This window comes from Maniola jurtina, chromosome 6 (assembly GCF_905333055.1).
Source record: "Maniola jurtina chromosome 6, ilManJurt1.1, whole genome shotgun sequence".
In the NCBI taxonomy this organism is placed as follows: Eukaryota; Metazoa; Arthropoda; class Insecta; order Lepidoptera; family Nymphalidae; genus Maniola; species Maniola jurtina.
Genome location: NC_060034.1, coordinates 10,723,823 through 10,739,477, shown reverse-complemented (window position 1 = coordinate 10,739,477; position 15,655 = coordinate 10,723,823). Strand labels below are relative to the sequence as shown.

At 35.6% G+C, this 15,655-nt stretch overlaps 1 protein-coding gene across 2 annotated transcripts; it reads right to left on the bottom strand.

Annotated features, from left to right (window-relative positions):
- Position 1: 1 nt before the first annotated feature.
- On the bottom strand, positions 2-14,829 carry LOC123866333 (cingulin-like). 2 transcript variants are annotated; one of them, XM_045907836.1, is made up of 19 exons: positions 14,744-14,829; positions 8,887-8,978; positions 7,913-7,975; positions 7,682-7,793; positions 7,349-7,455; positions 6,731-6,911; positions 6,067-6,215; positions 4,853-4,974; positions 4,262-4,424; positions 3,655-3,837; positions 3,214-3,329; positions 3,013-3,121; positions 2,668-2,818; positions 2,396-2,535; positions 2,202-2,317; positions 1,771-1,888; positions 1,391-1,597; positions 487-723; positions 2-78 (listed from the first exon to the last, which is right to left on the bottom strand). In XM_045907836.1, the coding sequence occupies exons 1-19, from the start codon at positions 14,778-14,780 to the stop codon at positions 55-57; spliced, it is 2,427 nt and encodes an 808-aa protein (XP_045763792.1). In that variant the 5' UTR covers positions 14,781-14,829; the 3' UTR covers positions 2-54. The 2 variants fall into 2 exon arrangements, with proteins under 2 accessions (XP_045763792.1, XP_045763793.1); XM_045907837.1 differs by having other exon boundaries at positions 3,025-3,121.
- Positions 14,830-15,655: the final 826 nt, after the last annotated feature.

Genomic DNA, 15,655 nt, shown 5'->3' with positions numbered 1-15,655 from the left:
ATATTCAGTCTGTCTATTTATTTGTATCTAATTAGTTTGGTAAAACGTATTTCACTAATTTGAAAAATATGCTTGAATCTGGAACAATGTTAAAAGGTTAAATGATTAATAATAATACAAGCTTTTATTGACTGAATTACATTGAATAAAATTACATTCATGCTATGTATATATTATATTTTAAATAAATAAATAACTTTTTTGACACCAGGTTTTGTGTGCACTCAGATTTTATTGGCTACTATTATACCTAAAAATACATTTCAAAAAAATTTCAAAGAAAGAAGCTCAATTATTGAAAAAGGGTCAATCATTAAAAAAAAGATGATAGTTTTGTAAAAATAAAAAGATCATTTAAATAAGTTAAATACATGCCAAATAAAATTACTTGTAGTAGTTACCTAGGTACCTAATGTTATTTCACATGATAAAAGTAAGTAGATAGACATATTTTGAACGTCAACATTTTCTTATTTAATTATTTACCAGACTAGGGTTGTTGGTGATTCTCGGTGTTGAAACAGCGTGCCGCGTGCGAACTATTTCCCTTTCCAGCAAAGTTTTGCGTCGCTCAAGTTGTGTCCTTACTCGTCCTTGTTTTTCTAGCTGTAAGCTTTGTGCGAGCACGGCGCTTTCTAAATGAAGTACACGAGCACGTTCCGCTCGGAGAGCTGACCAAGTGTCAGCTGCGCGTGCACATACTGATGTTAATGATCGTGAAATCTAAAAAAGTCAAATTTTACACAGCTATTTCTTGGATGCTAAAATTTAATCCTTTACTTGGTATTAGATGCAAATTCGCCAGATTCGCGAATAGGCAGATTCGGGATAAGACAGATTCGTTATACGGCAAAAATTGTACAGTCAAACTTAAAAAGTCATAAAAACTTAAGATTACTTATACCTACTAACTAATAACTCAAACTTTATGTGACCAACTAATTTTTCTACTACTAGGAATACTAGGACACGACGAAGCCCAGTTCCTCGTGTTCATATTATTATCATCATAAATCATTTAACTGCTATTAATAATTTTATTTTCCTAATCAACAATAATATAAAAAATATATATTTTGTTATGGAACGTTTGATTTACGGAAAAAATTACATTTATATAATTAATCAAAATTTATATAAGAAATTATATAATATTTTATTATTTAATGTCTGATATGTTTGTGCAAAGATTATTATATGCAATAATAGTTTTGTTGTACTAAATATTTAATATAGTTTATACTAAGTATTTTTAACAAATTAATATAGTTTTGAGTGTAGGTACTTCAACCGTATGTATAGCGAATCAGTCTAATCGCGAACCTGGCGAGTCCAAAATCTATCCAATGCCAAATAAAGGAAATTAACTGCTGTTACTCCATTATCGAACCTCAGCATGCATATTATTGTCAATGGCTGGTGGATCAGCTCCTCCCTCGAGGAAAGCAGCAAGCTCTCGTCGTGCTCGCGTCACTTTAGCAAACAAGTCAGCGGATCGTTCATGTCGCTCCAACATCAATGCGCGTGACGCTGCCGCATTTACTAATGTAGCTCTTTCACGAGTTAGCTGTTCCACTTGCATGTGCAGCTCCAACACCTATTTTACAACAAATATTTGAAACACCAACCAGTGAAACCACATTAATGATCCGCACCAGAAGCTACTACTCTAAGAATCTATATTGTGCGTGCCTAAATCATATCAGTAGTTAAACTATAAAAATATAATTAAGTATTTGCATTTCATATAACCTCTATTAATATGTCTACCTCTGTTTGTAATTCTTGGTATGATATTTCTTTAGTGTAGCATTCGTAGTTCCGTAAACGTTTTACTTCCAAACGTAGCGCAGCTAATTGATTTTCATATTCAGTCATACTTTGCTCCCTGCATGTCAAATGAAGTAAAAAATTATTCATTAGGTGTATTTGATTTTAACAGGCGAAGCAAAAAAGAAAAACAACGCACCTTGGTGCTTCTAAGCAAGACCTAAAAAGGAGTTAAAGATTAAGAATGTTGTTATTGGTCATAAAAGGCACCTTAACTTATCGATAAGTGAATTGATTAGCGATTTCGGGCGCCACTTAGCAACTGCAATGACAACTCTATTCACTTACTTATATCATTCTAATATATCTATCTAATTCTAATATTCGTATCGTAAGTTTATCATGTAAGAATTTTGTTTAAGAAATATTACATTATTCTCTCGTTTTCTCTCTGCTCATCGACTACATGCTGGAGTTTGATAATTTTTTGCTCTCTACGTAACAACTCTGCAGCCATTTTATCATTTTTATCAGCACCTTCTTCTTGCTAAAACAGATTAAAGAATATGAAATCGAAATCATTCATTCTTCTCTTAAAAATTGACGTAGCATTGTTTGTAGGTACCGCGATTCTCGACAATGAATTTAAGAAACTTTCTTTATCAGCTTTGCGGCGGCGGATCTCTTCTTCAGCGCGTGACAACGCCACGCGAGTTGATTGCAGTTCTTTCCAAATTTCTGTTTCTTTATCCGATGGTTCACATTCTAAAAATATCCAATTTATTTAGTGTTAAAAGGTGTAAATGCAATTTTAGAAAATATGAATTACATATTTTAACTAGATCTAAATTATACAAATTTTATTATGATGGCATTTGTCTATTTAAGGATACCAACCTCTGGAGGGGATGTATTCAAGACAACGTCTGCGCTCAAGATCAACCAATCGAGTAGAACGTTCACGTAAATTATTCAGCTGTTCCTCTAACTCCATAATGCGACCTTTAAATTCTGCGACTCGCTCTTCAGAAGCAGCTTTTTCCTTTTCCTAACAAAATGAGAAAGATAGATAGATATCTTGTCAGAAATAAGTCACTAGCCCATGGCCGATAGAAATCATTACAATATAAGTACATAGTACGCCGCATTTAGCTATCGAGAATACTAAATTGAATTCAAAGATCATAATGCAGCCGAATATTGATGCCTTTCGTGTTAATACTTGAGACAACTTCATGGCACCTGTTCTGCTACCTTCGCCTGCAGCGTGTCGATGCGAGCTCTCTCTTCTGTCTGTCTGGCCGCTATTGCACGTTCTGTCAATTCAGCCTGTTCTCGTAATTCCTTTACTCTGTTGATAAATCAAACAATTATTTTTTGCCCTTTACCGATCATTATTAACCTCGATAGTAACACGATTATTAGGTACACCCAAAAATCTACCTGAGTTCTAGAGCATCACGCTGTCGTGATAACGTTTCAATAGTTATTTCACCAGTCTTCGTAACTTCCACTAGTTTCTTAGATCGCGCATCATAATTTGATTCCCGATGACGATACTGCAAAAAAGTTTTGGACAACACATGCGTAGAGATCCAAACAAATACAGGAAATGTTACTCAAGATGTTAACTACTCTCATGAGAACTTTTCTATGGAAATCAATTGAAGTACCATTCATCGACTCTCTGATTGGCTATACATTCAATTTTTTAAATGATGACCAAACTTTGGTTTGTAATTATTGTCAATACTAAGCAAGTGTCTAGCAAGCCAAGTGAATTCAATCCATATATTGAATCGTATATATCCATATATTAGACCGTGCAGAATTATTTCATACATTAGGTAGATATTTTTGAATATCAATTAAAATTATTTTTACCAACTGCTCCAAATCTTTATACTTGCGCCGAGCTGCCTCAAGAGAGGTTTGCGAGTCCTTTAATTGTCTCTCTAAAGTTGCGTTCCGCGCTCGCGCTACTCGAAGCATACTCTCTGCTGCCGAGACGACTTCCTTCAACGAATCCCGAGCAGCTCGCTCTTTATTAAGTTCCTCCATTAATGCCTAAAACAACATGTATGACAATAGGTATGTATATGTGACTTTTGAAGTCTAAGTTAACACAAATAATAATTAACGTAATTTTGAAAGGCTACGTTCTACGTTGTATTTGATATTTCAAAGTACAAAAATGCTGGACTTTAGAAATTTTCATACTCTACTAGCCACTACCATCTACAATAATGGAGCCATATTAATATATCATACCAGGTAGGATATGATGAGTATGGCTGATTTTAAACCCCTATCAGATCAAACTCCAATTCAATATCGCTGTACGAAACAATAAATTACTTGCACATGGTATAATTGACTTAAGAAAGTTTAACTACCTACAAATTAACTAAGTAGATACATAATTATTTACATCGGTTGGTGGACCAAATGAACGCTACTGAACTGAGGTTAATTGATACGAAGTACGAACCTGATGTTGGGTATTTGTTTCAGGTTTAATAGCTTCAGAAACTACTTTAGTGTCGTCGTTATTCTTTTTAGATAATTCTTCAACTTTATGTTGAAGAACGGTGTTCTCTTTTTGCAATCGTTGAATTTTTTTCGTAAAAGAATCACGATCTATCCAAGGTATTCTGAAGCATATTAATATTTTGAAAAGATTTTTTTTTTCTTTTCAAATTAGTGGTATCAAACAATTTTTGAATCTATATCGTAAATTTCATCCCTGATCGTGGGAGAAGATAATTCTTTTGGAGAAAGAATAAGAAGTTAGTTTCCTCCTAAGTATTTATTCCCCTTTTCCTCTGCGAACTTGCGTTATTATAGCATTATGCGAATTCATAGAGTCCACACCAGCTGTTATCAAACTGTATGTTTTTAATTATAAATAGATTATATTTTATTTAACGAAACTTGGTTACATAATATAAATTTCATGGACTTCTGGCCCTAAACTAGAAAAGCCCTTATATCATCATCATCATCATCTGCTGAGCATGATAAAGATGACATACGGGCTTTCTTATGTATGTTAGAAATTTTAATATTTCCAGACAGTTACTTAGCGAGATCAAGGGAGTAAGTGATCTTGGCTTTTATATTTTCTGCAACCCCAGCCACCATTCTTTGTAACGTTTCAGTTTCGGCATCAAAATCCATATTTTTGGCCTTCCATTCCAAATTCTAAAAACAATAAAATTGTAGTAGTTAAATACTTTTAGCAGTTAAAAACAAAACTATTTTAGGATGAAATTGGATCGTTTCACGACACAATATGCATTGAAGACGTGAAGGCATATCAGGGTGGGAGTCACCCTTTAATCTGTATCTTATGAGATACAGAAATGAATTCTCCGGAATGGTGGATCGCTAATTTAATTTGCTACCACCTAGGACAGGGATGGCGAACCTTTATGCGTATACGTGCCAATTTTCTGGAATAATATTTAATGACGTCGCAGCCGTGCCATCAAATATTCTTGACTTTGTGATCAGTGGAAAAATAATGTAAAAAAACAATATCAACTCAAAGCTCTATATTTACCAAAAATACAATTACAAGAGCAATTAAAAATTAGTGCGACTTCTGTTGTTGCAGATTGGACGATAATTGACTTATATTGGGGTTGTACGATGTTACTTTTAGCAGAATGCATGCTGAACTTGATTCATCAGTCAGTCTATTTCTAACAGAGTCTTTGATGTTATTCATCTCTGAAAACAATGACTCGCAGGCATATGTTGATGAAAATACAGTTAGAATAGCGTGAGCCAGCTTCTTTAAACAATTAAATGTTTCTGGCAACGCATTCCAGGTTTCTAAAATTTTATTATTGGCATCTTTACTTATATTACTGGTCAATCTTTCTGTTTCAATTAACTCTAATTCTTCATGTCTATGAATTTTTGTATCCAAATTGAACTAGATTGGAAATCAATCAGCTGCATTTCAAAATCTTCAATTTCCAACCAATTGAACTGGGAGAAGTTCAGTGTATGAAAGGTCGTTACATCTGGGTACATAATAAACTTGACCGTTTCTGATAATTCTTTGACCCGACCCGAACGCTCGCGCGAGTTTGCTTTTCAAAGATTCATAGGTATTATGCTACATCATAATCATAATTTATACTTTTTTCTTTAAACTCGTAATCAGTGACGTGCCGAAATTATTTCGTCGCGTGCCAGCAATGGCACGCGTGCCATTGGTTCGCCATCCCTGACCTAGGAGATTGTCCTGTGAGCAAGAAAGGTAAAGGCAAAAAATGAACTAACTGTAATATAAGTAGCGCGATCGCTTCGATGCTTGCAGCGCAGCAGATTCAGCAGTTCCATGCGGCGAATCATCAACTCAGCGCCCATGCCCACTACCTCTTCCGGAATTGGATTCAATTGTGCTACTAGCTGCTGCAGCACTTGGGGACCTGTGGTTTAAATTTTTTCTAAAATATTTGCACCGTGAATAAGCTCTGATTCAGTAAACATCAAAATGAAGATTTTTAGCTAAAAATTGGTTGTCTGTAAAGTCGGTTTACTGACGATAGTTGAACGTGACAACAAAGGCCGATTGTGCTTCTTTGTTGCTCGTTCCGCGCTCTCGCTTGCAGTTCAAGCCTTACATGGAACGCCTCAGAGCGAGGTAACGCCGCATGAGTCATGTTTTTTCGTGCGTACAGCCGGCTATATCGAATTATAAGACGTTGTCACGTCAAAAACTTTCAGAAGAAAGATCGTTTAGATTGCTGATTTTATTATCTCAATTTTGTAACTAAGATACCTATCTAAAGAAAAAAATGTAACTCCAATTAGAAAACCAAAAAATAACCAGATGTAATAAGTGTTTCACAATGGTACGAGTACTTATATATTTTTTATGTAGAAATTCTATATTTTAATTGGGACAGTCTTTGTACCTACTTTGTTGAGAGTTTATACTTACCGAGCACGCCACTTATATCCGAAGCCCATGGTAAGTTAACGTCATCCCTCAAGAGGAGAAGAATGTCGTGCGCTGCCCATCCTTTCAGTGTTATGATTCGTATCTCACTTAACGCTTCGTCTGTGGCTCCCACATGCAACTCCATTTCTTTGAGTGCCGCATATTGTGCCAGGAGCGAATTCTAATATCAGGCAAAAATAGTAAAAATAAAGTCAATAATTTAATGTTTTTGATATCAGAACAAGAAAAGCTTAAAATCTTCATAAGCTTGATCAAAAATCATAATTTTATCATCATAAGCAGCTTTGTAATGTTTTAAAGTTGTTATTTGTATTAAATAAACTAATAATAATAAATTAGTAATTAAACTTATATTAATTAGTCATTACTTGATATGTTTTATATAAATAAACTATCTTCATATGTTTCTGATAGCACTTTAATAAAATATTTTTTTATATTTTTATGACTTGTTATTTAAATCAGCATATAACCAAGTTTAATTTTATTTTTGGAAATTAATTAGGGTTTTTTATAATCATAACTTGGCACTAAAAGATCGGAATGAATTTATATACTAGGCACTGCTTACTTTCTTACCTATTAATAAAAACTTACCTGTTGAGCTATTAAGTTCTTCTTAAGTTTAAGAAATTCTCTTTTCCTTGTGGCCAACACTCGCATTGTCTTACTAATGATGCACTTGGGCATGACTATATCTTTTTCTGAATAAACGAGTTAATCAAATTAAGGTACAAACTTATGATTAGGTATTGTATTCAAATTAAAACGAAAACCCAAGAGTAGTGGATTCACATCCGATTTTTTCGCCGATCCAATCTCGACGCGTATTCGATTGCCGTGATCGTAACGTAATGTTAAAGATATGTGATTGTGATCGCCGACAATATCAAGTGTGGAGCCCACCCAAAAATATATTTGCATAGGTACCTGGTTCTTGATATATGTTGTTTCGTGTAGTCCCTTTGTTTGTATTATCCAGTGGGGTCGAAGCTGTTTGTTGTGTATATTCCAGAGGGTCAAATGATACCTTCAGCATTTGCTATGTAGATACATGTGTGGAAAGGAAAATGATTATATGAATACTCCCATTTAAAGGTAGTTAATTCTAACCTGAAGACTATTTTGTAAAATGTTAAAAATAAAATAAAAAATACTTACATTTGCCGGTGAAAGACTTTGACATCTCCTGTACTTGGCCAGCTTTTTTATTTGAGAAGGGTCCTAAAATAAAAAGGTATTTATTTCAAGTTTCAAATTCTTTTCGGAATAAAGACCCGTTAGGAGTATGAATACCGAGAAGCTGAGACAGGAACAAATCGATTGTATCTACCTTCCTTCTCATAAGTTATAACTACTGGTATACATATACAATCTTTTTGAGCATTTTGAGGTCACAGAAATTGTAGCATAAAGTAATGGTGAAATAAGTGTATTGTAATTTAAAAAGCAATAAGTTAATAAATAAGTAAATAAAAAAATACTCAATCTGTAAATCTGTTGATGTCGCAATATCCTTTTTTAAACCCCCGAAGTAAAAACAGGGTTTGTAAGTAGGACCCCTCTGAATGGCTGGGTGGGAATAGTTTTTAGCAAATAAATATATTTAATGTTTTCATCGAATATATTTATTTGCTAAAAACATTTGGAATAACGGCAGTTTTCTGCTGTTATTCCAAATGATAGCGTTCGATGATTCGGTTATAGAGTAAGGAGACATGCTTAGTCAACCAATCAGATTATTGATTATGTGAATATAATATTATCACGTCATCTTTTAAATATCTGATTGGTCGACTGAACAACTCTCCATTCAGCTTCGGTGGAATTTGAGCCTAAGGACGATAGATGTTTGCCTTCTAATTGATGCAGCGCGGCTGCAGTGCTGCGGCCGAGCTGCCTCCGCGCGACCACTTGCGGCAAATTTTAAGGCGCCCAGTGTCGCATTATGCACCGCGCATAAAACGTTCCTATAACGAACTCACAATGAAACAGGGATACAAAATGAAAAATCCATCTTTAGAAACGAGTAAAGCACTGAAAAAAAAACTCTTCGCTTAGATAGGCTTTTCTTCGAGACATTTTTTATACGATTTGTTTTATATAAATGAGAACATACAAATTAATTTCCTTACTCGTGGTCTCGGGGCTACTGGACTAGCGGAATGTGCTCTCTTGTAGAGCACAGGTCGCGTCGGTTTCTTCTTCGTAACTTCATGTTGGTTATCTGTTGCAAGTATTATTTACGTAAGTTCAAGGTACGTAAAGTCGAAGCGAAGCGACGAATTTTTTCGAAAATATTCTAAAGTAAACTAAACTTTATATCCGCTATGGACCTTATGAATTTCTAATGTAGGCACAAGGCACTTGTTACACTGGCTTCCCGCGGTGCAGGATTCTGCAGATTATCACGCACGGTCGACGAGCACGGACAGGCAAGCACCGTGCATATGGCACGGACGACGATGAAGACTAATTGTCTATGTCTACAATAGCTTCCCAGCAACACTTCCCGAAGTCCTCACTGACCTGGGTGGCCCGTTAGGATTTTGGAATGAGCTCGGCTGACTTGAGTGATACGGCGGGTGCTGTACGAGACGTCTCACGTGCAACGGACGACTACATCTAAGTGGGGGAAAGAAATCCAGAAAGAGAAGAAAGAGTATCTGCGCTACCATGGACTTCCCATTATATGGTGCATCGGTGCGGTCTAGTCCCCATCTGTTCGCAATATCACGCACCGTGGGAAGCCGGTTTAAGTCTCCGCCATCAGTGCGTCCTCTCATTGGCGTATGCACTCGAGTCTTTTCACAACTTTTTCCTTTTACACTAAATACATACATAGAAGTGGAGATAAAATTTAGTATACTTTGTAACATTTTAGACGACGCATTCCTTCGATTCCACACCAATATGCTTTGAACGTTAAATAATATTAAAAAAATGTATAGAAATCATACCTTAATCAACTTTTCAAACTAATAAGGGTGTACTTACCTACTAATATGTACCTACTTGCCTAATTGAAAATAACAAAAAAAATTACCGACAAATTTGGTGCCACTTTGCCTAAGTAGGTACCTAATATACCTAATATTAGTTTAGATAAGTAACTACATACTACTATATAAACTAATATTATATTTTCACATCGAGTTAGCGCTATCATCGAATTGATAAAATTGATCACAAATAATACGTTAAGAGGATCATTGTCAACGATCCCCCGTCGATTTCCTACGTATGATATTATTGTTCTCATCTCTATCTGCCCTGGTTCGTGTATTCTCGGTTCCTAGATCGGTGCATTTGTGATAACCAATTCTAATTGCTGTGATTGGCTGAATTTACCATGTTCTTGCTGCGACAGTGAGTTTGAGCCACTAGCGGAACAATGTTAGCCGGTCAGAAATGATTGCAATTAGTCAACCTGTATGACGTCCGTGTTCTGTTTTTGATTACAAAAAAGAAAAAATTGTTGTTGCAATCATCAATTTTAGCAAATAGTGAAAGAGAGTCGGCCAATCAGAGGTCACAACTACCGTCACACTTTCTGTGAAACTATGGCAGTAGGCTTACCGAGTAATGAAAACAATTTTTCATTCTGTAATGTCATGTGGCAAGTAGGGTTGCCACCTGCCTCTTTTTGATTTACAGGCTACCACCATCAAAAATACGGGGTTTAGATTTGAAGAAATTTAAAAATTTGAAGTATTTGAAGAAATAGGCGGTGGTTCTCTCTGAAATGCATGGAAAGCCTATTTAGATATTTCAGTTTATTTGTAAGTTTTGTATTTTTTCTCTGTATGTTGCCGTGTCTTGATTGGTGAACTGTGTTTGCAATGTGATTTTAAATAAAAGATTTATTTATTTAAATAGCTTTTAAAAACTCTAGTTTTGTAAAGCAAAATGTTATACATTTCATGCATACAATCTTTGCATTTTAACTTAAATTTACATTTAACTTGTAATTCCACCTTCACAGTATCAATACTATGGCCGTAGCCAGGAATCGATTTCGGGAGAGGTTTTATCAGGGCCGGAACTGAATCCTGTCATGAGGAAAAAAACATTCGCTCAACTTTATGGGCTAATTACCTGGTTAGTGGAATTTCGCCTTTCAATTTGACAGTGAGATAAAATACAACAATAAAAAAGCGCGAGCGCAGTGAGCGTAAGTGTTTTTGGTTCAATTACAGAAAGAATTAAAGTGAAAGGGAAACGAGTTTAGCCATAGCAAGATTTTATTTTTAAAGCTCCCTATCCATACTAATATTACAAATACGACAGTATATCTATTTGCCTATCTATTTGTTACCCTTTCACGGCCCATCTTCTTTACCAAAATTTTGGTACTTACTATTCAGAGGTAACTTGCATCCCAGACATAAACTTTTTAGCCCGGAAAATCCCCCACGGAATTTTTAAAACTCTAAATTCATGCAAACGAAATTGCGGGGCTTACACCAAGTAATACAAATTCAAAGCGCGAGTGAAGTGAGCGCGAAATGTTTGATATATTTCCAAAAAAAAATTGGTAAGCAAATGCAAGAAATAGTGTAAGTATTATTTTAGGCTTAGGTTTTTGACGGCTTCCCAGGCGCAGTCGCCATTTCTAAATTTCTGGTCTGGTGGGAGGCTTCGGTCATGGCTAGTTATATGGTTAGTATGGCCCTAACGGCCAAGAAATTAGACTGCATCATCACTTACCACTAGAAAAGATTAAAGTCACGGGCTAACTTGTATAAAAAAAGGCTAACATCCTCAAACCAAGCCCCGCCGCCTTACGCAGCGACAGACGGATAGAAGGACAGATGGACAGACGGACAGACGGAAAGACAGACAGACTGATAGACAACGAAGTGATCCTATAAGAGTTTTTTTTGCTTTTGAGTTACGGAACCCTAAAAATATTTAGTTTTATTTGCCCCGTATTTTATTTTCATAATTACCGGTTTCTCTATCCTGACATACGGGGTAACCAGTAAAATACGGGGCCTCTGGCAACCCTATTCGGAAAACACTGTCACATTCAAGTTAATGTCAAATATTTTGTTTTCAATTACAGAAAGCTGCATCAATCATTATTACAATATTTTCTTTGTTGTGATTGGCTGAATTTTTGAGTTTCAGCCAATAAACAGACTGTTTGCCAATTAAACGTCATAACAATATAAATGCCAGAAAGTTTAACCAAATAAAACAAACTTAATGAGAACCTAGTGAGAATGCAAACGGCACACAATTTATAATACATATTATGTTAGTCGTATATAATAGATATTATAGTAGTCGTTCACTTTGGTAATAGTCAGATTGTCATCAGTAAAATTGATATTGGTCGATGTATCGTAAATTATTGTTTCGGTGACAAATATTTTTATTATCTATTTATCTTTGAACAGAATGGAATAGAATGAAATGGAATGGAATACAATGATAAATTTTTATTCCTGTAAACTTTTAGGTAAACTTCAAAGTGTTTTTGGATGGTCAGAAAAATTTACCACTGGTTCGGAATGCCGTTCCTACGTTTTCTAGGGTTTCGTACCTCAAAATGAAAAACGGAACTCTTATAGGATCACTTTGTTGTCTATCTCTCTGTCTGTCGTGTGTGTCAAGAAAACCTCTAGGGTACTTCCCGTTGACTCAAAACCATGAAATTTGGCAGGTAACCTAACTGCGTAATTTTGGGTAGTTTTTTTAATCGATAAAGAAAGTTTGCGACATTGTTCAATAAAAAATTTGGATTCCAACTCCTCAATCCTGATGTTGCAGGGGACCTGACTACTAAAGCTAATGGGATTTAAAAAGTGTCGATTATTAATTGATATTGAAGGTATCTATACCAAGTAAACACTTTGTCGTTGACCTCAACCCTGATGCTGTAAGAAATTGCATTCCTAAATCCTGGTGATCCCTCGGGATTTGAAAAGGATAATCCGTTTAAATATTCTTACGTGATACAGAAACAAGTTGCATCCCGGGGACGGGCTATTACGGAGAGGCAACTTTTGTTCTGGGAAATGAAAGGATCGGGATTTTTAAAAACCTAAATCCACGCGAGCGAAGCTGCGGGCATTAGCTAGTTGTTAATATGTTTAGAAACTACTATAAGATAATAGATAAGGTACTTATTTCCTTATATTTTTAATGTATGGCAGCGCGCGGTTTTAAATTATAAATTGCACGTCCTGTCCTTTTCTGTAATACATTTTTTTCTCAATATCTACCGCTTTATCTCATAGCAAGAGTCTGTAAGACATAATACAGTGAAAATAGTCAAAATATACAATTTTTGCAGTTTCCACGTCAGTACCTGTCGAATTTTTCTAACAGTGTAAGCAGCAGAGCTGAGTTTACCATCAAGTGTTGATATGTGGGTGTTCCATAGAAGCTTTGCATCTAACGTTATACCGAGAAACACGGGGTTCTCCTTTATTTTCAACATATGATTATTTATCAATGAATTTATGTCATTTAAGGTCCTGGTATTGGGCAGTGTGAATTCAACACACTTAGATTTCTTTGCATTTGGAAGTAAATTGTTAGCAATAAATCAGAGAGTGACCTGTGATATGGCATTAATATAGTTATACATTGTCAAAAATTATAATATTAAAGCTGTGCGTATTGCGTGAGGAATAGGTTGCAAGAGAGTTGCAACTTGCAGGGTTTGATGCATACGCTATTGCCAGCAAACATGAGACATATTTTTATCTACAGGCAACGTCTGAGTAGGTAACGCATACGTCTAACGCAAGTTGAAATGTATTTAGTTAGACCTATCGACAAGTTTGGAGTCGGGTGCAGTCTAAATGTGGCCCGTGTGTTTAGACTGTCCGTTTCTGTCAGTTTCACGTGTCGTCCCCCGCACTTCACCACCCCGCTTGCACAAATCGAGACAGCACGAAATTTTCAAGATTTCTGGGTGTAATTTCTGGTTTTCGTAGTTCCCACATAATTATAACAATATAAAATATATAACGATAATTTTTTTACTACATAATATTCATTAAATTTTCTAGGTCTGTGGTTTTTCCAAATTTCATTAAATTGCTTCGTTGTCTAGAAAAACGAGCACAAAGTTGGGCCTTTTTTTAAAGAAAAATACAAATCTTTGAGCCCCTGTAATTTTAAAACTACATATTTTTAGAAAAATCTAAAACACCACAGACACAGATATTAGTTTCTAGACTATGTCTGCAAAATTTCATGGACTTTGGTTGCTTAATATTCAAATGAAATGGGAACTACGATTGTATGGAGTAAGTGACGGAGAGAGCTCTGTTAACGACCCACCAAGGTGAAACTCAAGGTTTTGATAAAAACATTTCGTTATACTTAATACCTATATAGATCATGGTTAGTGGTTTTCTTTCGGGTTTAAGCAATCATATAACAACAAAAATTAAATTATACTTGTAAGTAATGTAGACCTAATATAGGAAAACTGGTATCCAATCCCATCTTGATATCCAGTCAATCCAGTCATTCGTACCTACAAACTCAGTATACGTAGGAGGCAAGTATGATCCGAGCGCGTAGGCAATTCTGATGTCTGATAGAAGCTGAAAGTTAGTCTATAAGTACTTGTTCTCCTGTGTGTTCAACCAGTTTGGCCGTGGTTCATAATTATAGATAGAGTCACCACAATCATCTGCCATTGTGAAACCTGCATTGCATGAATTATGAAACTTAAAGAGTTTCATAACTTGCCAATCTACCGCATTCCAGCAGGCAGGTCTAGTTTATCATAGATAATGCAGAAGAACAAGGTACAAGGTAACAGATGCAAAGTGTCTAATGCAGAAGAACTACCTTCTAAGTTTCAAGTTTTGTCAAGCTGCAGCTTTTCAAAATTACCTACCTACGGGCTTTCGAACCACGTAACGAACTTCAAACCAAGATGTCCATGATTTAAGGTTAGATTTTATGATTACTTAAATTGAACTTGGATAAGTTATCTTATTAGTTGATAGATGCTGTTACCTGAAAGCGGGCTAGACTTGCTCGTCGGTTTTAACATTATGGATATTTTTCGGAATTTTCTTATTTTTCATAAGTACTAAAATAAGTATAGCAACTTGAAGATTTTGACATTTTTTTAAGGTTGACGTGCATGATTTACGTCTTGAAACCTTTGAAACAAAGTTCTTAATGAGTTAGTAACGAGTTCTTACAAAAAAGCATCAACACTTCTCACAAAGTCCGTAGTTACTTTATAGGGAGGTACGAGTTGGGTACGAGCATGGTACGAGGGTACGAGTAGGTAGGTATAGGTACCTAACTACGTAATAGATACCTACTACAAAAAAAGTTTGAACTTAAGTAAATAGGTAGTACTTACTTAGGTTCAATATATTTTTTTAATTCAGATAAAACTTAGCCCTTGACTGTAATCTGACCTCTAGGTAAGTGATGATTTAGCCTAAGATGGAAGCGGGCTAACTTGGAGGTATATGGCAATTTTATCAAACCCATACCCTTTTGGTTTCCACACGGCATCGTACCGGAACGCTAAATCACTTGGCAGCACGGCTTTGCCGGTAGGGTGGTAACTAGCCACGGCGCAAGTCTCCCTCCAAACCAGACCAGACCAGAGATTTAGAAATTTTTAAATTCCCTACTGGGAATCGAACCCTGGACCTTCCTCTAAAAAGCGCTTACCGCTGCGCCAGAGAGGTCGACAAAAGTTCATAAGTAAATCTAAAACTATAATAAATTGGTATGCGAAGATCTTTATTCTAGTGTACTATAAATATCACATTGTTTAATAGCTTTAGCACGTTAGAGAGAAAACATAATTAATTTATTAAGTACAACTAAGTAGCCGGATTAAATGTATATTTGGACCGCTTATCTCGCTCGCACACTCGCTCATAGCTGAGCGACAAAACTATC

Bases quoted from the DNA above. Each gene is read 5' to 3' on its own strand.
- LOC123866333 (XM_045907836.1), bottom strand. From the start codon at position 14,780: ATGTTAAAACCGACGAGCAAGTCTAGCCCGCTTTCAG. The intron at 2,819-3,012 runs GTGCCATGAAGT...TCATTTTGTTAG, and splicing joins AGGCGAAGGTAGCAGAACAG to GAAAAGGAAAAAGCTGCTTC. The intron at 2,318-2,395 runs GTACCTACAAAC...AATCTGTTTTAG, and splicing joins ATTCATTGTCGAGAATCGCG to CAAGAAGAAGGTGCTGATAA.